This window comes from Hippopotamus amphibius, chromosome 8 (genome assembly GCF_030028045.1).
Source record: "Hippopotamus amphibius kiboko isolate mHipAmp2 chromosome 8, mHipAmp2.hap2, whole genome shotgun sequence".
Lineage (NCBI taxonomy): Eukaryota > Metazoa > Chordata > Mammalia > Artiodactyla > Hippopotamidae > Hippopotamus > Hippopotamus amphibius.
The window spans coordinates 53,730,049-53,752,715 of record NC_080193.1 but is presented as its reverse complement, the minus strand read 5'-3'; the positions used below and the strand labels follow the sequence as shown (position 1 = coordinate 53,752,715).

Below are 22,667 nucleotides of genomic sequence, written 5' to 3'. Positions count from 1 at the left end.
ACCTAAAAGGAGAAATTCAAATACTCTGTGGAAAAGATGTTCAAGGCTAATATTCAATGAAAAAAGCAAGCTGAAGAATAAAAGTCATAAAAGTAATTCTGCACATGCATAAAAATTCAGTGACTCAACACAAATGAAAGCATCCCTAATCGACTTCAAAAACAAAAACACCAAATCTTCTTTCCTGAAACGTAAGTTTTTCATGCATCTATTTAAAAGTAGAAAAAGTGTTAGAAAGGTACACACCAAACTCTCACAGTGATTTTTTTTGGTCAATGAATAGTAATTGCTTTGCATGAAGGGCTATTTCGCACACACGCGCGCGTGCATGTGTGTGTGTGCGTGTGTGTCTGTGTTTAAAAAGCTTTGTTGGCCGCGTTGTACGGCTCGTGGGATCTTAGTTCCCAAACCAGGGATTGAACCTGGGCCACAGCAGTGAAAGCATGCAGTTCTAACCACTGGACAGTGGACGGCCAGGGAATTCCCTTACTCCGTATGCCTTTTTTAAAAAATAAATTTATTTATTTATTGGCTGCGTTGGGTCTTCATTGCTGCACACGGACATTCTCTAGTTGCAGTGAGCGGGGGCTACCCTTCATTGTGGTGTGCTGGCTCCTCATTATGGTGGTTTCTCTTGTTGTGGAGCACAGGCTCTAGGTGTGTGGGCTTCAGTAGTTGTGGCACACAGGCTCAATAGTTGTGGTGCACGGGCTTAGTTGCTGTGTGGCATGTGGGATCTTCTTGGGGCACGGAGCGAACCTGTGTCCCCTGCATTGGCAGGCGGATTCTTAACCACTGCGCCACCTAGTAAGTCCACTCCATATGTTTTTATGTGGTTTAATTTTTAAATCAGTTTATGAATAATGTAATTAAAGATATAGAAATATGTTTAGAACATATGATTCCTAACAAAGTTCACATATTATGTGTACACTGAAAAATGACTTGAATGACGACACCAAAATTTAAGTGATTATCTCTGAGTGGTTAGGTTGTAGCTGATTTGCTTTTTCACCCTTTTCTACATTTTGAAATTTTTTGCATTTTCAAATTTTCTACAATGACTATGTCTCATATGTATAATCAGAAAGACCCAAACGAGATCAAAAGAGAAAACACCCTTTTAATGGACAAAATGCAGATGTAGGAGAAATACTTTTCCCAATAGAAACTCACTGAGAGAGACTGAAAAATAAAAAGATTTTTGCATGAAATATCACCTCTCCTCATTTTTAAAAAGTATCTACTTAAAAATTATTAATGTAAAATATTACTATTATCACTCATTTTTGGTGAGTTTACAACAAATGAAATAGCTATAAGTACCCTCTTTCCTTCCCATTTAACATTATTTTTGTCAATATAACTTAATTTACTAATTAATCTTGCTGATAAATGCATGCTTACGAAAATAGTAAAAAGCTGTTCTATCCAATAAAGAGAAAATACATTCTAAAAAGGCAATGTTAGCATCGAAAGTAACTTTCTTAATGCATTCTATTTTTCTAGGCTAAGTGTTAACTTCCCTTTTAATAACAACAGAAGTAAAATTTCACTAAAAGATGTGGTTCAGATTGAGACTTTGTTATTGACAATTATTTCAAAAAAAGGCCGAGGCAAACGAAAACGGACAATGCAAAACTAGAAGTTCAGGAGAAATTAAATGAATCCAAGACAGCTCCAGAAGTAGGACAAAGGGGACATTCTAGGAATACTAGTTTACAAAAATGAGGAAAAGCAGACTATGCAGATGAAAAAGGGAAAAGGACTTAAAAGTAGGTTTTCTTTTTCATTATTTCATAAAGATTCTGTGAAGCATTTTTTTTAGAGTTCTGAAAAGTAAAGGTTATAGTCTCTTCAAGATCCCCTCTCTGCATGCTAGTGCTTTGAGAGTGCAGATCAAAGACAAAAGTATATTCTCCTTTTGAGTTTCAAGATAAAAATGGGAAAATAAATGGTAAAGTAGGAGGAAAAAAACCCACCAAAAACCCAAAATGGGAGTATTTTGAAGATATTATCCAACTAGCTTGCCATTTTTGCAGACTGTAGGAATGAAATTAATTTTTTCTCCACATCACAGACTGAGAGAAATACCATGATTAGCTGTAAAACTAGTTTCTCTGACTGGTACATGGCTTGCTGAAAGTGACAAGATGCTTGATTTGTATTAAGCTATACTAAATTCTCATAGTACACATAAAAACACAATCTAATCCAAATACAAAATTGCCTCAGTGATAACTGACTGGTTGAACCGAAAGTAAAGATAACTCAAATTCTACTTTTCTGTATAAGGAGCCACCACAAGAAAATGGATTGCTAAGAAACTCAAGCTAAGGAAGACATTTTTCAAAACAAAGGCTCACTAAGTATTCTTACAGAAATCTTATAATCTGGTAATGTTTTAGTAAAAACATGAGTGTTTGGATCAGGACTCTATAGCTTCAGAGTTTAAAATATACTTTCCCCAAGATTTATTATACTTGTTGGTATGATGTAACTGACACAGTTTTATCATAGGACAGTGGATCTTGGATGAAATTTTACTAATAAACAATGACAGATATTACGACTTTCTTGCAAATGTGTAAAATATTTCTGGGTTATGGCAACTTGTGCACAGCTGAAGTCTATGGATGAAAAAAAGCCTACAGGGCTGATTAGCATAGGTCAGTGAGTTTCAACTCCTGTTGCCAGACAAATCACCTGGAAGGCTTTAAAAAATAATGGGAAATTTAACAGTATAAGTTTCTATTTTGGGGACTTCCCCAGCAGCAGTCCAGTGGTTAAAACTCTGTGCTTCCACTGCAGGGGACACAGGTTCCATCCCTGGTCAGGGAACTAAGATCCTACATGGCACTCAGCAAGGCCAAAAAAAAAAATTTTTTTTTCCACTGTGCAGCAGCTCTACCTCAAAAGAGCTGGGGCTCCTCAAAGTATAAAACTCCAAAGCTGCTTGTGAGATTTCAACCAACTTGTTTGAAAAGCCTGGGCTTTTTCAATTTGTGGCAACCATGGAGAGGAGGAAATATGTGAGATCCTCAGGTGTGTGTGTATGTATGTTTCTGACAACAAATAAATTTAGAGTCAAGTCCTCATATTCCCAAGCAGATTCAATGGAGTAAGTATTGCAATCCCTCCTTCACCCCTAAATACCATCTGTAACCATAACGGGGTGACAATCTCTTATCAGCAATTCTAACTTAAGACCCCTTATTAAAAAGACACCAAGGCTCCTCTGGCAATCTTAAAGAAATGTCATGAGAATAAATAAAAGACTGTAATCCATTCTGAACAGCAGACTAAAAATACCCAATTCAAAGGAAGACTGCTTTTTTTTTTTCTTTAAACACATTAGGCTTATCAGAGAAGCTTCTGTTCTTTCAAGTTAAGTAGCTAATGGAATACTTCACGACTTGCTTTAATACAGACCTATTATCATTTGCTTCTCATATGCCTCCCTCCTCTTACCAATGAAAAAGGAACTCTCCAGAGACTAAAAGATTCCAGCAAGATATTTTGCTCTTGAAGTTACATATAGGAAATACATTCTCCCCAAACTCTTATAAAAACCTTAAATATTAACACATAAACGCTCTAAACTCTAAGGTCTATGGCCAACTATTATTCCATTTGGGTGAGTAAAAGGAGACTGGCCTACTAAAGGCATATGCGAGAAAATTTGATTCTCTATTAGTTTACATATGGAATGCCTTGCTTATGCTTTTTTGCCCTAGTATTTCTAGAAAAATAGATTGCATTGTAGTTTTTCTATTCTAAATTAGAGAAAGATCTCAGGTAATGCCCCTTAGGCAACTTTAAAATTAGCAACAGACCATAATCCAGAAAAACAATGAGGGGCTGTAAGATTAGGCTTTTTATTCATTACTCACCTTAAATTATTTTGTTGGCCAGGTGGAATGATGCTATAATAAACTGGCATTCCTGCTGTAGGCACCGACCCTTGATTAGACTGATTAGGGAACATAACAGGCTGTTGATAAGTCTGATGGGCAATTCCTTGAGAACCTTGAGGCAGTGAAACCTAAAATTTGAAAGACAATTTTAAGGGAAAAACATTCTTTAAAACCTTGCAAGTGTCAATGTCTCCAGCCTCCATAAACTGTTCAAGTATAAGCTGTTAGGAATAAGCTAAAACTGCCAACAGACTGTCCTGATAAGTTAGTTACAGCATTAACACTTTACTATTTCTATGTTCTTTTTAGCTGGTTATTGTTTTTGGCTAACATTTATCAATAGTACAGTAGGCTAAAAGTTACGATTCATGTCCCAAAGTAGAAGTTATTTAAAAAAAGAAACTTTTCAAAAAAGGATGGCCATTTCACGTGGAAAGAGTAAAAAAATTTATTTCAGGTAGAGTTAAGTAAAACTCAGGTAGGATACTAGTGAGATACACTGGATCAGAAAGTGTGAGCTTTGGAGGTTAAGATATCTAGATGTGATACTGACTCCATCAACTTCACTATACATGACCTAACTTAGATTCTGAGGCTTCAGAGTTTATTATCTGCAAAAACGGATGCCACCTCCACCTCAGGAGGGGTATTATCTCTATTATAATCTCATTTAAAAAATAATCTCATTTACAGGATCTAGCACAGCAAGCACCTGATAAACAGTCGATCTTTCAATTCTCTGTTTTCTACATTATCTACATAGAAACCACATTAACATAATGGATTCACTTCTCTAGGTTTCATAGTTTCTAAAACAGAAACCACAAAGGCATATTGGTTTTGCAATTTACAAGTGTGCCACATTACAACTGCATTACAGCGATTTTGGTAGCTGAAGCCTGTGTAGAACTTCTGATGATGATGATGACATCAGCAACGGTAGCAGCAATGACAGTAATGGTAGTAACAGTGATGACAATCAAAGTTAACATTACTGAGTACTTACTACCATGTTCAGGTTCTGTTCCAAGAACTTTATGTATATGATTATGCATATGTATATGTACATGAGAAGTCTTCCTAACAACCCTAAGAAGGTACTTTTATCATTCTTGTTTTATAGAAAGGGTTAAAAATTGAGGTGAAGTAACTTGCCCAAGGTTGTATAGCTAGTGAAGAGGGAAGATGGGGTTTGAACCCACGCCCACTGGCTCCAGAGCCTTAGTTCTTAAACCACTTCATGACTCTCTACACCTGGGCTCTGTGATTTATAAGTTAATCATTAACTTCTAAGTCTTGCCTATACAACATGTTTCTGAAATGCAACTAGTCCTTTCAAAATTCACAGTAATATCTTAATTACTTTTAATTTGGCTCCATTGCCAAGATAAAGTTGCTGGTTTGATTTTTATCCAATTTTGTATGACAAGATATATTTCAGTCTTTTTGTCTACTGAGGCAGTGTAACATTCTTATATTATTTCTGATTGTATCTAAGTTAGTATATATGCAAGGCAGATCTAGGAAAAATGACAGCTTTATCTAGATGATTTAAGCTACAGAATAAATTTGTAACCAGTGGTAAAGAAAAAAAAAATGAAGTACCAAAAGAGAGAAAATAGTACTTGAGAATGTACAGCTGCAGAATACACTCTACTGAGTAGATGATTTTTCAGGTTTATTTTTTTACCAAAAAAATTTAACTTCATTTTTATTTTTTTGGCCACCCTGCATGGCTAATGGGATCTTAGTTCCCCAACCAGGGGCTGAACCCAGATATCCCACAGTGAAAGCGAGGTGTCCTAACCATTGGACTGCCAGGGAATTCCCGTGGGCTTATTTTTTAGATGACAGTTTATTATCACCTAGCTTCTCTAACCAAATGTGGTAAGAAGTATGAAGCAGGCTGTCACTCACTGCTTGTCAGAGCAATACTTCTCACAAGCATTCACCCAGTGGAAGGATTACATGAAATACCATGAGAAAATAATTTATAGCTTGTAAAAAAGTATGCTATAGAAATTATAACTGTCTTAGCTCTGAAGCATTTTCAATACCTAGCTCCATTTTCAAAACTACACTAAAAAGGATGTAATTTATTTTAAGCTTATATTTTAAGGCAGATCTTATTTACATAGTGCCTGGGCATCCAATAGATGCTCATCAGATGACATTAGGTAGCATGACCAGGGTCCTTGAAAAGGGAGAGTTCCTGGCTTGGTAGTGATCCTGTCTAATGCTAGCTACAGAGGAAGTAGGGGATGGGCAGTCTCATGGACCTCAGCTTAAGCAGGGAGGACTGGAGTAAAAAGCATGGAGGATGTGAGAGAAAAGAAAGATGTAAAGTCTATTGATAGTTTCATGATGTATCTTCTTTTTTCCTTAGTTGCTTTCTATTATCAAGGGGCTTCAAATGTAGACATATTCTCAGTGATCAAAAGTCCCTGACAATTTCGCATTTTACATTTTAATCACGATTTTCGTTTTCTGGAATTTCACAGAATATGCCACCTCCTTTGCTCATATCCTTCCATCCTCAGAATGTCCTAACTAATTTATACCCATAATTTTCTTTTAAGAGCTAATTAAAGGTTTATATCTTTCTAGAAGACTTCTGTATTAAGTCCTTAACCTGTTCATGCCATATTTCATAACTCCTTCAGTTACTGGTCTGTATATTATCACCAATTTGTTGACTTGTGTTTAGATGAAATACATGTACATTTATCTTCCCAACTAGATCATTTTCACCTTGTTGAGATGAATGAAAATGGCCTTTGAATTTCTTACCATTCGACTTAGCTATGGAAAACCATGAGGCTAATAAAACAAACTCACATGCAGGTTATTCCAGAAAGGTAAAGGAAGGTAAAATAAATTTCTGAAAATGTGCCATAGTGTGGGCTAAAGAAATCAGACTTATTATGAAACAATAGGTATTTCTACTTTAGAACTATAAATTAAAATCCATGACATTTTCAATACATGACATACTATTCCTTTCTTGGATTGAGTGGGAGAGAAAAATCAGTTTCAGCATGGGGAATTGCACATTCTTCTCTATTCTATAAACACTGATTTATAATCTGTACTCTATTTCATATACCTACCTCCACCTTTACTTTTCCCTCCCATTCCACTCTCTCCTCGAGAGACTTTCTAAGGAGCTGAAGAATAGAATAAGACACTTGCTCATATGCTTATGTAGTTGAAAACACAGACAATGCCAGAAAAATTTAGTCAATATTAATATAGTTCATATATTTTTTCCTAAAAATCAATGAAGTGAATGAATAATGCAACAAAATGAGGCTAGAACAAAGCTGCAATGACTAATAAAACTCTTAAGACTATAAAGTTATGTATTAACAGAAGCATTTTCCCCATACTAAAAGGAGAAGAATGTAGCTACATATTTTATTTATTCAAAATCACCTCTACCCAATACAGGTAAGAGTGACCATGTACCTGATACGATGGCACTGAAGGATAGGGGATGACCACTCCTTGAATCTGATTTCCAATGCTGTTGGGCTGGCCACCAACTAGGCTCTGACTCTGGGGCTGCGGAACTCCAACTATCCCTTGGTAGTTTTGCTGCTGGTTGGGCATAACTTGATAACCTGTAATGGCACAGTAAGTTAAATTCTGCTTTGAATTTATTTCACCAGCAGTAAGTTTTTGTATTTTAGGTAAGTACTTTGTATTCTAAAATGACAGAATCTTATTTAAACAGCAAGTCTCAAAAATCCTCTATTATAAGAGCTAACATTTAAAAGGTTTACTATGTAGATAACCTAAGGCAGCTATACTCCCCACACCCCTCCAAAATAACATTCAAATAAAATTTGTGTACAAAGATTTCCTTTGCAGCTGAGGAAATTTTTAGGGCCATAGACTTGGTTTATATAGACAATTACTACTTAATATGTAGTACAATCTGTTACTAAAAATAGTTTTTGTGGACCAGGACTGGCTTCATCATTTGTGGGGCCCAGTGCAGAAGCTGTTAAAAAAATGGAGTTTTGAGTTGGCAGTGGTATAACTGGTCTTTCCGGAGACCGAAAATAATGGAAGGTGGGGGGGACCCCTTTTACAGAATAGTTGTATGTTTGAAAAATCACACTAACATATGAATCCTTATACTGGAAATGTGTCAAGTGCACAAGGAAAAATGGAGTTATCTAGCAAAATTTAAGGCTATTTCCTCATTATATTACTAAGGTCACTTAACAGGGAAAATGATTACTAGAGGGGTTAAGCAATTGCCTGAAGTTCACAAATCAAACACCTAAGAGACAGTTCTTCCTAAACTGAAGGCACTGTTGGTAATTTAAGTAGTAAGTTAAGAGTATAAATATACTTTTGTTAAGTGTATTGATCAGTTATTTAAATAAGAATCCACAGTGATAAGCTGTGAGTAGTGAATATGAATTACATGTGTCTCCTGACCCTAAGAGGGTTCCTTTAAGTAAACCAATTAGCTCAAGACTTAAGTAAATTACTAGAAACCAGCAAAAATCCTTTTTTTTTTAAATTAAAGAAATCAGATAAAAGCAACTAACGTTCCAGTCGTGGTATCTAAAAAGCTTCTACAAAGATAAACCAACCTATAGCACTGCCTATACAAACTTCTACAACTAAAGGTCAGTGAAATTTCTCTGATAATACTATAAATCTATTTTGCTATCTTACAAATACCAGTTTTCATTTCCATCCTTATTAATCCCTAAAGCAACAGGAATGGCAAAGATTCCATCTCAGCTACTGATTGTAGACAAGGGTATCACTGTCGTTGCCTGGACGCCTCAATGATTCTGCTCAATGCTAAATAATTGAATAAATTCTAGCATCGACCTTTTCTAAAGACATGAATACAAAATATATTTGGTAACTAAGCAACATATTTACAACAAAGTAAAAATCAAGTAAAAATCCAGTTATAGTGAATCCTTTAATAGTGAAGGATTTTATAAAATGATGCTATTTCTATGGCAACAGTGTTTTATTGCCATGTTTGAAATGACTTCTCGCCAATCTAGCTTTCCCCAAAAATGTATATTATGGTCCTTATATGTAATAAAGTGATTGTTAATACACTGTTTCCTAAACATTTCTCCCTGTGAAATTCTTATAATACTCAAATTTGTAGGTAGATAAAGAAGCTTCTTTCTTGCTCCTTAGTCTAAGAATTAACACCTAACCCTATATTCGGTTTATCAAATAAGCATTTCAAATTCATACTCTAAAGTCCAAGTATCATCAAAACATACACTGACACATTTCCACCTCTAGGAAAAGAAAGGGCAGGAACGGAAATGGGATGTGAAGACCCTTTCTTGTGTTGGAAATGCCACCTCTGAACACCTACCCCCCCCCACACACATCTACAGCAGCATTAGAATTTGGGCTCAGCTCTTTATAGACTGAGGAAGTAACTTCTTACAATGTACCTGTCAGAATTACAGGCCACTAAAATTAAAAAGAAAAATGTGACCACTGAGTAGAATTCACTGTAACATAATCTGACCTAAATATCGTGCTTAAACAGTCATGTCCCTCTAAGAAACTGAAGTGTTTTTCATATTATTTTTGTATTTTATTCAAAATATATTCAAAGTTATAGGTTGCCTCGAAAGAAAACTTGGGGGAAAAAAAGCCAATTTACATGCAAATGTGGTTCTGATTTCCTTTATTTATCTAAATTTGCTAGTATTTGGAGATTCACTTTGTTTGCCTCCTGCCTGTAATTCCCTCTTATGAAAAAAAAAAAAAAAATCTGACACAAAGCTTCAATAAATAGCTATAGATTCCATGACACAGTGGTCTAAAGTAGCATCACTTGGACACTACATCATGGAATTTGCACCAATAAATTTCCAATGGTATTTTAGATTCTTTAATGCAAACTTATCTCCACTAATATCCATGCCTACTAATGGATATATATATATCTCTCTCTCCACATAAACATCACATTTTGAAAATGTGCAGTGTAACATAAAATCTAAAACATTTGATTCTAGCACCTCATTTGTTACAGAGGGTAGTGTAAGGATGCTGTGAGCTCAAGATGTGCCTGGAGGGTGATAGAAGGTGAGTAAAACATAGTCCCTATCTTTGAAATTTGGCATTCTTACCCATGACACCATATCAGAAGAGCAGAAGAAATAGGGCATTATGAAATTAAGAGAAATTAATCCTGGCTGATATTCACAAAGGTAATTACATTTGAGTCTGGACTTAAAGAAAAAGTCTGGAAAAAGTAAAAAGTGAGTAACATATTTGAGGAACAGGGACTAGTCAGGAGTGGCTAGATATGGCATAAGGAGTGAAAAGTGCAAGATGAAGGTAGAATATTGGTGGAGAACCAAAGATTTTACAAGTAGAAGAGCAGTGAGAACTACTAAGAAGTTCCAGATATTAAAGATTGTGGAAGTAGAAAAATAACTAATATTAGTACTTCATTTAGAAGTAGCATAAATAAACTGGGAAAATGTTTTTAAACAACAGTGAAGCTATTAAAAATAAGAATGCCAAGCACTTTAAAAGAAAATATCTTCCCAAGAAGGTCTTTTATTAACCTTCTAATTTTGTTCATTGCCTTATTCCATATTTCTTAAAACTCGACAGGTAATATAAAATTGTTCCTGTTAACTGTTTGCTCATGGTTTGTTTACACCTTTAAAAAAAAACCAAAAACCAAAAACGCCGAAATGGTGTGCTTTTTAAGGGTGGGATTAGAAACTTTTAACACCCTACTCACCCATTAAGGAAAAAAAAAAACCCAAAATATTCATATCGGCCATGAAGCAAATAAGCCAGAAAAGTGGGCACTTAATATTTATACTTACTAAATAGACAGTGAGGAAAACATATTCTTAACAGAATGGATTCAAAATAATACATGCTTCTACACAAAACCAGGAGCTCACTATGTGCTGAGCAGGCTGACTGAGAATGAATAGCCAGTTTCTCACTTTCCACATTTAGTGAATGGCTTTTGATAGCAAAAACAGTACTTACGTTTTAAGGTAACATGTTTATATAATAAGGTTAAACATATTTGCCTTTTCATTAAAATAAAACTTAATCCCATGAATACAAATCACCTCAGTCTGGAATCATGGATCTTATTAAGCCTCTCCTTAAAAAATGAATAGCAGCCAAATCAGATTTCATGTAACTAACCTCAGTGTTTACCTGATGAGGAAGAATAGAACTGTTTTAGTTTATATCTAATATGCAAAGCTTGAAATGAAGGTTTAATTTAATTTGAACATTGCTGGGGAAAAAAGGGACATTAAAAACACCTTTGAAAAAGCTTTACTTGATTATAAAGTAAGTTTTCATGGAAGAAAATTTGGAAAATATGAAAAAGGGGAAAAGCCAGGGTGGAAAAAACCTTTTTTGTATAATGATCACTTGTAGATAATCACCATTTACATGTTGTGTATATGGCCAGGCTTATTTTCTTTGCACAGATAGCAACAAACATACTTACTCACATTATTTACAGAAATGGACCGTATGACACATTCTGTTTCAAAATCTGTTTCCATAGCTAATCAACAGGGATTTTACAAAGCTATGGGAAGGAAGAATTTAAGTAAATTTTCTTAGAACATATTTAGACCTTAAGTTAACAATCAAAGGATGAGAAAAAAACTCAACTGATCTGAACTCTCTACTGCCTTTTAGGAAGAAGGCATGTGTCAACAAGCTAACAAGACAAAAAGACTAAGTATTTTAGAGCAAATTATGTCAGCTTCTGGTTTTCGTTCTGGAATTCAGCCCAAACACAACTTTAGCCCAAATCCCTATGCATTTTCATTTAGAATATTACATAATTATCATTTTTTTAGATGGTATCACCAGGCAATAATAGTAGCTAACATTTACATGACATTTATTAGGTTTTAGGCACTGTTCCAAGCACTTTCATATGCTAACTCTTTTAGTGCTCCCAATCTTATGGAATCTTACAATCTCCATTTTTCAGATGAAAAAACAAAAGCACAGAGAGGTTCACTTTGTCCAAGGTTATCAGCTATTAAGTAGTTGGTAGTCAGGACTTGCACATAGCAATCTGATTCGAAACTTTACTTTTCTCAGGGACAAATGCTGAAGTAGAAAGAGCATTACAGCAATACTGCTCAAATAAGCAGAATACTAAACACCTGATCTCCTATTTTCTGAGAATTTTGGTTAATGAAGACTTTTACTGTAGTTTAACATACCTAAATCTCAAGAGAAATTTAATTATAGGAAAGCAAAGAATTATTGTAAACAGCTAATCAACCAGAAAACTTTTTTTTTTTTCATTTGAAGATTGTGAGTATTAAGTGTTGTTATCGAAAACAGGAATCAGAGTGAAAGGCTGTTGAGCAGTTAGTCCACATTGTAGCCGTACAAACTTCCGGGCTGAAAACAAGACCAGATGCCACAGAGTTTATTCAATTAGCCCGTAATGTCCTCTCCATGGGAGGGACTCTCCTTCACTTGTCTTGCCCACTACTCCCAAGATGCATGGGTCATAACCTCTGTATTTCAAGATTACACTTCTTTGCCTTATTATAGTAAGATTTCACATGTATATAAAACAACTGGGAAGGGGAAGAAGAGGCTCAAATGGTGACATATTTCAGGTTCCATGTCCCCTGGTGTCTCTCAATCAGCCTGAGCATTTCCATATCAATCTCCAATGTTTCTCTTTCTGTTTTAGCTTTGCTATTTTGCCTCAAAGGCTGCCTTTGCTCAAAATGTACACTCTACTGCCATATTCCAGATGAGTATATGGAGGATTTCTCCAGCAGAATTTTCATAAACTTGACTCTCCTCTCCACAAAGTTGAGTTGTTTTGCCAAGAAGTGAGTTTTACCCAGTAGGGCAATGCCAGCTTTAACCTGGACACCGTGTATAAGGGGGCATGTCCTGTAACAGAGGCGAAGACTTCAAGTTCTTGTGAAGCAATGGCTCTTTTCTACATACTGAATAAGCCTTTACATTCATTTTTACATTCAAGGCGGGAAAACCCATGAGGTCTGAACCACACTGAACACGAAGCTGAAGCTGTCAGGCCTGAGGAATCTTTCTAACTTAAAAAAAAAAAAGAAAAGAAAAGAAAAGAAAAGAAAAAAAGCACCCTTTAACATTTGATACATTGTATGGCTGGTACCCCAGGAAGGAGCACTAGGACAGGTACCTGAACTGTTTTTCCAGAGGTCATGATGAGGTGTTTGATTATTCATTCCAATACTTACAACAAACAACAGCCCAGTAACTAGCTACAAAGTATATAATTTTAGAGTATGCTCCCTAAAGAACATGATATTAAATGCTGCAAAAAGATTATTGGACTTTTTTTGAATGACATAAGACCATGGGATCTATGTTGGCTTACAGTTACTATAATCACAAGCAAAACTAGAAATATTCACTCGGAAAACACAAAAAAAGAGAAGAAATGCACAACATTCTACAAATCTAATTAAAGATAAGAACCTTACTGCTGTTTATTCAAGACAAAAACATTAATAGTTTATTAGCAACATAAAATAAAGGACCATGTAATTACAGACATGCCTCACTTTATGCACACTTGCTTAATAAAATTTACATCTTAAAGAACTGTTCAAAACTGCTTTAAACCTGTGTTTAAACATTCAGGCTGCAGAGCCACATCTGTTACAGAGTGGCACTTATTAGAGAAGTGGCACTGTGCTTCAGGTTCATAATCTAAGTATTCAGACCAAAGGAAGGGAGGGACATAGCTCTGATAGTTTCAAAAGTATAGTTTGAAGACTGCCAAGTATGAGAAAAAAATCCAATGATCTGGAAAAGAGGGAGAAGGTTGAAGATTAGGAGGGGTAAAGTAAATCTACTTTACTGGAGAATGAAAAGTACCACTATGCTTTAAAAATGCTACAAGAAGAGTATTTCCAGTATTCTGGCACTCAATACACCCCCAACTTGGCTACCACCTAAATTATCCTTTCTTTCATAAAGGGTGTTTCAGTATATCATAATTAAAAAAAAAAAAACACAAACAAACAAACAAAACCTTCCTGTGATATATCTGGATTTAACCTGGGTATAAGAGAAAAACAGGATAGGATATCTTTTACAGAAATTTGCATATTGTAGGAAAGCATCTATTTTATAGAGCAAGCAACGCCTATATAAGTGATACCAAACAACAGAATAAACATCCAGATTTCAATATAGGTGTTATTTAACACTGACATTTTCCTTTGTTAAAGGATTGCACTGTTGCAATATTATCCCATTTCTTCCAGCACTTTCAGAGGAAACCACAATCAATTCTGCAAGCTGAGAGAACTAGGACAATATAAATTGATGGCTCAGGCACTTCCCCAGAGGGCTCCAAAGAATATTCTATTTTTAACTATCTTTCACTTCAACAGAGAAGAGAGCAAGAAGGAAACACAGTGCTCAGCAGAAAAGTAGTACACAGGCTTTAACAGGCTAGTTTTATTTTACACAGGTGATCTGAACTAGCATTTGTGTTAATGGAAAGCATTCTTAACAATACAGATTAGACATAATCAGATAATAAAAGAAACTGAAGAAGTGCTTAGTCATAATAGCCATGAGTATAAGATTATTTCATTTAACAGTATTATTAAATTTTTTTAAGACTGAATTTGTACAGCAGAAGCACTGTCAGGGTAGATTTTTTTCTTTTTTGGATGAGCCATTTTGCCAACTCTAAATTTAACTGTAACTAGGTATCCACAAGACAATTTCTGAGAACTGTTTCCAAATCACCAAAATCTCAAGTTTGTAATCTGGTTTGTCTTATGTCTGTGGCACACTGTTTTAGTGAGCAGGCAAGTTCATTAAGGTTGGTCTGAGAGGTGAATTTGGAAGAACACACAGTTGCCAGCACACCTTTGCTATTCTTCCCTCTCACCCTCTGCTCTCCTGCTTCTGTGCCGGAAGTAAACATAAACACAAACATAAAAAACAAAGCTGATAAAAACAGCCACATAGAGGTTACAGCTCACAGCTATTTAAATGACAGTCCTATGGAAGAGGGTATACAACTCAAGGAAATCTATGAGTACTTACCAGATACATTTGGCTCCAGTGGCAGCCGGTTAAGGGAGAAGGGAAAAGGGAAATAGGTGGATTTGTAGGTAATATACAATGTTTCAGTCTGTGCTGGTCACGTGATACTAAGAAATGCTTACAGAATCAGTGAAAAAACAAGGCTCGCCAGGGCTACCACCTAGCAACATAAATACAAAATTCCTACTACTTGAGTCAAAAGTTGTCAGTAAAGGAATTGACTGTGTAGACAGAATCCCTACTTGACATAACTAAATCCCTTATCAACATCACCCTTCCTCTGCTTATCCAATAGGGTCCTTGCCTTTTATACTCTGGTTACTTCTAAATTTGTGCCCTGTAATGCTGCCAGTATTCTGTGCATCTTACAGACTGTTTAACCTAAAACGTTCCTCCTATGGATGTGGTTCATCAGGCCCCTAATGTAGTCTGCTGCTTGGAAAACTAAGATTAAAGGTACAGTGCATTGATAATCCTTGAATTTAACAAAGGCTGCAAAACTAAAATGATATTTAGTTTTATGGAGTCATTTTGTTTCCCACATGCATACAATATCACAGTCTAGAAAAAAATTAAATTATATCCCTTCAAATAGCTTCAAATGCGTTTACAAGTCTTAGGTCCATTTAATGGCATGCATAATAATATTCCCAAAAAGTCATTTAGCAATAGGGAAAGAGAGAGATTTGACTTTCGCTAATGAGTCTGGCATGCTTAAGACATTAAACTTTTAAGGAAAGTTCCAATCAAAATTAATCTGCCATTCAAATCTGCTTTGGAAAAGAAATTAAAGTGATAGCTTTCATGAATTTTTAAAAGGTAAATTATATTAAGGCAAGGTTGTCACAAATTCGAATCCCTATTTCTGAGTATGATGCATGATTAAAAGGCGTTACAATTAATGGAAAATATAAGCAAATGTTAATACTTTAATACAGCATTAAAAAGAAAAAAAAAAAAGAAGAGAGAGAGAGGAAAAAAAAAAAAAAGGCAGTGGAAACCTGAGTAAAAAGAAGCCAGGAAGCAGCTGAAAAAGAGACCGGTTCACTGTGAGAAATGTAAACCTCTCAGACAGTGCTACGGCCCCGAATCCAACAGCTCAGGAACAAGGCCAATTATTACAAAATATTAAACATATATGGTGAAGCTGCAAACTTTTCAAAAGTCATAAGAATGAAAGCAGCTACATAGAAAACAGCCAGGCCTCATAAACCTAAAATCTTTGCTATAATTACTACCTGCAGGAAGTTTCTTTCTGGTATACCAAGCTCCTTATATGTAGTATACTTTATTCAAGCTGTAACTTTTATGATAAAGGGTTAAGAAAACAAATCCTTATCACTGCGGCTGGCAAGTAACCAGATCTTTTGAAATCTTTGCTTGTATGGCTTCAGTTTTGACAGTAGGTCCCTAAGCTACTGCAAACCAATTCTCCAATATTCCACCTTTCTGAAGTAGAAATGACTCACATAAGACAGACACACAGAATTACGGAATCTTAGAGTACACAGAGGCTTCAGCAGATGATACAGAAAACTCCCTTACTTTGCAAGTGTGTAAATTGAAACCTGGAGGCTTTAAGTGATACATCTAATACCAGTTAAATACAAATAAGGGCTGTCAGGATTTGACTCCTATTTTGTTTTCTTTCACGTTATACAATACATTGTCCAAAAGGCCAGAATAAAGAGCCAGAATTTCTCCTGCTTCTGTTGACAAGGGTTGACTCAACCTTGTTTTAATGACCACAGTAGTTTCAATTCATAACAAAAGATCTGTACATTCCTTCCCCAGCAGTAATGTTGGTACTGATTTCGATTCAGTTCCCATAATAGATGGGTTTATTGTCAAGGAGATCAATAACTACTGCAGTCCTCTGGTACACACTCGGATGGAAGACCAAAGGCATTTTATCCTTGAGATATTTCCCCAATCTCCTTCCTGCCCCCAAAAGGGAAAATAACAAAAAATCCTGTATTTCTATTGCCCATACCCGACCTGATCTAAGAATATTTGGTTCAATTGGGTTTGTTAATTTAGGACAAAATTTCTTCACATTCATATACAAACACTTAAAAATTATTTTTTTTGTGCCTCAGTGAAAAAAAATTGTTCCAAGTCTATCAATGCTTTCATTATTTGGTTGAATAATTAGTTTCACCCTTCTATGTAATAAAAGAAAGCAATATGCTTCTTGTTTAAATGTTATTTGACAAGAAAAAGAAATGTAAGGGATGTAACAAATTATTTCTGTTAATCAGATGAGGATGGCAGAATGTAGAGAAATATCAAAAGGAAAAAAATTAAAAAATGAAATCCAGAAAGTATGATGCTTACATATAAAAATGTAAATAACTGAGAAGAAATTGCTATAAATCTGTAAAGAAAACCAGAAAAAAAAAGCTGTGTGTTCACTTCCCAGTGCATTTTTACTTTTCTGTTAGGAGACACACAAACATAAATGCACATTTTTTTCTGTAAGCTTTGATATACAAAAATAACCACTGGCTAACAACAAAAAAAAGTCTTTAGATTATATAATCATCAAACTCCTACTAATTCTATAAAAACGTTCATTATAATTACCAACACAATACGTGGCACTGGCATGACTGAACTTTTCTTTAAAGGGAAATTGTCTCTTTTACTTACTAGCATAACAACATTTCTTTCCTTTTCATATAAGGATGCTCTGAGGATTTATTTCTCTTTTATTCTTCAAACTGAATGACATGAAACTTAAGTTTGAGAGCATACTACATAAAATAACTGTAGGAACCAACTCTAGTATAAAGTGTTATATTATGACTGACTCTAAAAAGTCAAACACAATGTCAAAGGCCACTCAGATACATGCACTTTTCTGTGCCTGTACTGTCCAGATGCAATCTTGACTTATTGTTTCCTTCCTTCTCACCATAACCAGCATTAGGAAAAACCCCACAATTGAAACATCACTGATGATAAACACAAGCCACCTGCCATGCAGATATTTTGGCCCTGAATTAGGAGGCATGGCATTTACAGTTGTTTTTCATTAAATGGGAACTTTTTTGAAGAGAGGCATTTGCATGAGCACACTGGTCCAACCTGTGATTAAAAGTTTTAATTTTGTAGACAGTCTGACAATGGAGAGGAATAAAAATTTAGCCATGAAAAAGAACAAAACTAAGGAGCTCATACAAATTCACAATAAAGCTTCTTTGCTTGTCTCATTATTAGGGTATACTAATGAACTAATAAGTTAATTAGTCACACTCAAGGTATTTGAATGGGGAAAGTTAAGGCAAATTTCTTTTTTTATTATCACAACATTAGCTGTAATCTGTACTGTAATTTTGGAAGAAAAAAATCATGACAATTATGACATGAAAAGTCAGTCACGGAGGCCCAGGAAAATAATTTCTATTAGAATAAAACAACAATGTATTTAAAGTTGTTGAACAGTGTCATGCCCAATGTGCCTAGGTATAATGGACAGCTTCTGATGCCTTTCAAAATTAAAGCATATACTAGTTTACATTATTTGAAGTGGAATGTTGTTACTAAATTTCAGGAAAACCTGAAACTAAAGCGAGTCATATTTGGGACAAAGGACAAATAGTAAGTTGGCCAAAATGACCACTGTATGTACTCAACATTCTTTGGAAGAACATCTGTCACATATACAATCAAGGCCAGTAACATGAAAAGGGGAAAAACCTCCACTTTAAGTACAAGACAACTCCTGAGAGCAACAGATTGAGGACCTGCAAGTTCCCCTGCTGCGGTGATAAGTAAGAGTCATATCTGGTAAAGGAAGCTGATGAGTCACAATGATGAGTGAAGACTGCACAAGTGAGGAGAGGAAAGAACACTTCTCATCAGACTGCCAAGTGCAGATGTCTTTCTCCTGAAATTGTGGGACCCCTCAAGAGTGTCACACATTATCAAGAGCAAGAAACTGCGTAAGTAGAGGTGGAAGGTTATGTGGCCTCAGCTAGTCACACTGACATAGTCTGAGCACCTTCAGTGACAAACAGCTAAAAAGGCTTCAAAGAAACCAATAAAAATTCTCCTTCAAAACCTAGGGTTATGAAAGGCTAAAATGAATATCTTATTAAACACCTGGGGCAGAAGAACACATCTAGGTGGGAAACACAGAGACAAATGAGTTCAGTAAAATTAGCCAGATAGCTTTTATACTGAGATCATAGTTGTTTTCACTGAATGCTTAAAGAAAATTTGAAAGGGGCAAAAGAAAAACATTCTTTTCAGTTTTTATATGCTTAGGACTGGACTACATTTGGTTTAAAAATACCTTTCACTGTACAACCAGAAAAACTGAAAAACAAAACAGATATGTAAGAACATTGTTCCTTTTAAGGCACTCCTATGGAGACTAAGACAGCAAAATATCTTCACGAGGCTCGAGTTCTCAACCAAAGTTAGGTCATTTTGGTCCCTGTTTTCGGTTAACTGTTCAGCAGACACCTTAACTTGCCTTGCCCGTCTTTTGCTGTTTATCACAGGTGGACTACCAGGCTGCAGAGGGGGCTGCAGCTACCATAGTGGCAAGTACTGGGAAGCTGCTCACCTGGTACATTCTTCTCATTATGGCTCATAACTCTTTAGCACAGAAACCTGACAGTGTGGTATTCTCTGATGGGTGCTAAGATCTGCCCACTTTTTTCATCTCATTGGTTTGCATATTCATATGTATGCACCTATCTGAGCCCCTTGACAGACTGAGTGTGGCAGTATCTTAACAGTAAGACTGAAATAAAGCAGGATGAAGAAACAAGCAATCCCCAAAGCTAAGAAAATTCCTAAGCTAACAAAATATGACTCACCTGTCTGCTGTGCAGGCTGTGGCAGTGGTTGGTTCAGGTGTGAATTGTAATGGACAGAAGGGACTGGGCGATACTGAGGTTGACTGGTGTGGTAGTGGCCTGGAGCACAGTAACAGGCTGGCATCTAGGAGAAACGTTGAGGGAAAAAAAAAAAGTTACTTGCAACAGAAAATTTTTTTCCCCTGCCAGGAACATCAGACTGTAATGAGTAATAACTCTCCTCAATACTAATCATCTGAAAACTGATTTTGTTAGCTTTAAATTTACCTGAAAAAATGTTTTAAAAAAATTTCAAACTTACAGTATACACAACAAAACACACCTACCAATTTGCCCACTGATTAGATTTAGCAGATTTAATTTTTTTGGCCATATTTGTTTCAGATTTTTCTCTCTTTTACAAAACGACATAGTATTGAAATAACTAAAGGCTCACTCCTACATTCCTTTGTTCTACATTCCATAGAAAAACCATTATCCTGTAGTTGGTATATATCATTCCCATAAATTTTTGAAACTTCTAGTGTGTGCGTAATCTGTTATCCATACATAAAATTGCTGAGAATTTTAAAAATGTACATTTATGGTACTCTATATAACTTCATGCAACTTATTTTGCAATTAACATTGTTTTTGAGACTAACTTTGGTTGAAGCATGTATTGCTAGCTCATTCAATTTAACTGCTGAACAGCAATCACTACATACACAAGCCAGTTTATCCATTCTTACACGAATGCACACTTGCACGGGTTCCATTCTTTAATTTTTCTCATATTTCTAATGCAAATTAAAACGCCAATTTTTTTTTATCTTTACTGGAGTATAACTGCTTTACAGTATTGTGTCAGTTTCTGCTGTACAACAAAGTGAATCAGCCACATATATGCATATATTCCCATATCCCCTCCCTCTTGAGCCTCCTTCCCAACCTCCCTATCCCACCCCTTTAGGTCTTCACAAAGCATCAAGCTGATCTCCCTGTGCTCTGTAGGAGCTTCCCACCAATACAAATTTTATTTGTCAATGATACTTTAATAAAGCTGGAAAAAAATGCCAAAAAGACTAGCTTGATTTAGTTTTTCATCCAGAACTATTTGTATCAGCTGTGAATTTTTCTAGAAGTAATCTGATTTGGTTTGGGGTGAAGAATAAACAATTAATACAGTGATATGGAAGTATGTGGTAACCTAACTTTATTAGGCTCATGGGCTGTCTTAGGTGCTACTCTTCTGATTGGGTTACCCCTAAAATAGAGACCTGTGGAGATTTTATAGAGTGCCCTACCCAGACACAGAATTCCTGGATCAGTTGTAAGCCAAGAGTCCCCTAAATTTTCTGTAATATTATTCTGTTTTTGAAACATTATATATATATAATACAGATCGGGATCTGTTTTGAAACATTATAACACATATAATACACGTGATCCCTTAATTTTTCCTGGAGGTATCAGCAAGCAACAGATAGTCCTGATTTCAGATCTAATCCGTTATTATACTTTTCAGTATGTGTGATGTGCATAAAGAATACCTTCTTCCTTTTCTCCTAATTAAAAAAAAAAGATACGACTAAGGCAAAAAGCATAACACTGTATTTTTGTTTATAATGTATATACATGCAATATATATGACAACAATAGCACTAACAGTGGAGAGAAGGTAGATGGAGTTATACTGTTAACATGACTAATATATTTTTCTTGCATTTTTATATGAACTCCAAAGTAGACTGTGATAAACTAAAGATACCTATCATAGTCCCTAAGGAAACCACATGAGCACAAGATTCAAAGGGCAGACAAAAAGGCAATAATAGAAGTAAAATAGAACCCTGAAGGAATTCAAATAATATAAAAGGCAAGAAAGCAAGCAGACAGGATATAGATAGGACAAATGGAAATCAAATAGCAATGTGGCATAACTACATCTAACTCTGTCAATTGATATATTAAAGATAAAAGGACTAAACACTCCAATCAGACTGAATAAATCAGCAAACACCAACTATATACTATTTGTGAATGACATACTTTAAAGGTTGCAAATAAGAGAATGGAAAGTGCTATTCAAAAGAAGGCAGAAGCCACTATATTAAAGTCAGATAAAACAGGTTTCAAGACTAGAAATACCACTAGAGACAGAGAAAAATATTTCATAATAACATGAGTCAATACACCAGGAAGATATGATAAATATAAATTACTTAATATAAGGTTCAAATACTATAAAAAACTGACAGAATTTAGGGAGAAACAGACAAAACCACTATCATTTATAGGTAGAACTAGACAAAAATTACATAAGGATGTAGAAGATCTAAATGTCTCTAACAAACACATATACTCAATTGATATTTAGAGTATACTAAATGCAAAAATAGAATATGAGAGAAATTAAAGATGACCTAAGGAAGTGGAAAGACATCTCATGTTCATTAAGATTGGAACATTTAATATTAAAATGGCAATACTACCCAGAACAATCTATAGATTCGATGCAATCCCTATCAAAATTCCAATGGCTTCTTTTTCAGAAATGGAAAAGCCAATCTTCAAGTTCACATGGAACTAGAAGGAACCCAATTAGCCAAAACAATCTTGAGAAAGAAGAACAAAGTTGGAGAATTCACACTTCCTGATTTTAAAAATTACTAGAAAGGTACAGTAATAAGACAGTGTAGTACTGGCATAAAGATAGAAATAGCATATGTAAAATAGTGTAAAAGTACAGGTTGAGAAATAAACTCTTATGTTTATGGTCAATTGACATTTGACAAGGTTACCAAGATTATTCAGTGGGAAAAGAACAGTATCTTCAACAAAT

General features: G+C 35.2%; 1 protein-coding gene across 12 annotated transcripts in view; it reads right to left on the bottom strand.

Moving 5' to 3' along the window:
* R3HDM1 (R3H domain containing 1) overlaps window positions 1-22,667 on the bottom strand; it is a 178,428-nt gene that overhangs the window by 34,216 nt on the left and 121,545 nt on the right. For all 12 annotated transcript variants that reach the window (XM_057745227.1, XM_057745229.1, XM_057745228.1 and 9 more), the window contains 3 exons: window positions 19,844-19,967; window positions 7,386-7,540; window positions 3,894-4,045 (listed from right to left, as the gene is read on the bottom strand). In XM_057745227.1, the coding sequence (XP_057601210.1) occupies window positions 3,894-4,045; window positions 7,386-7,540; window positions 19,844-19,967 (431 nt within the window). The remainder of the gene's footprint in view (window positions 1-3,893; window positions 4,046-7,385; window positions 7,541-19,843; window positions 19,968-22,667) is intronic.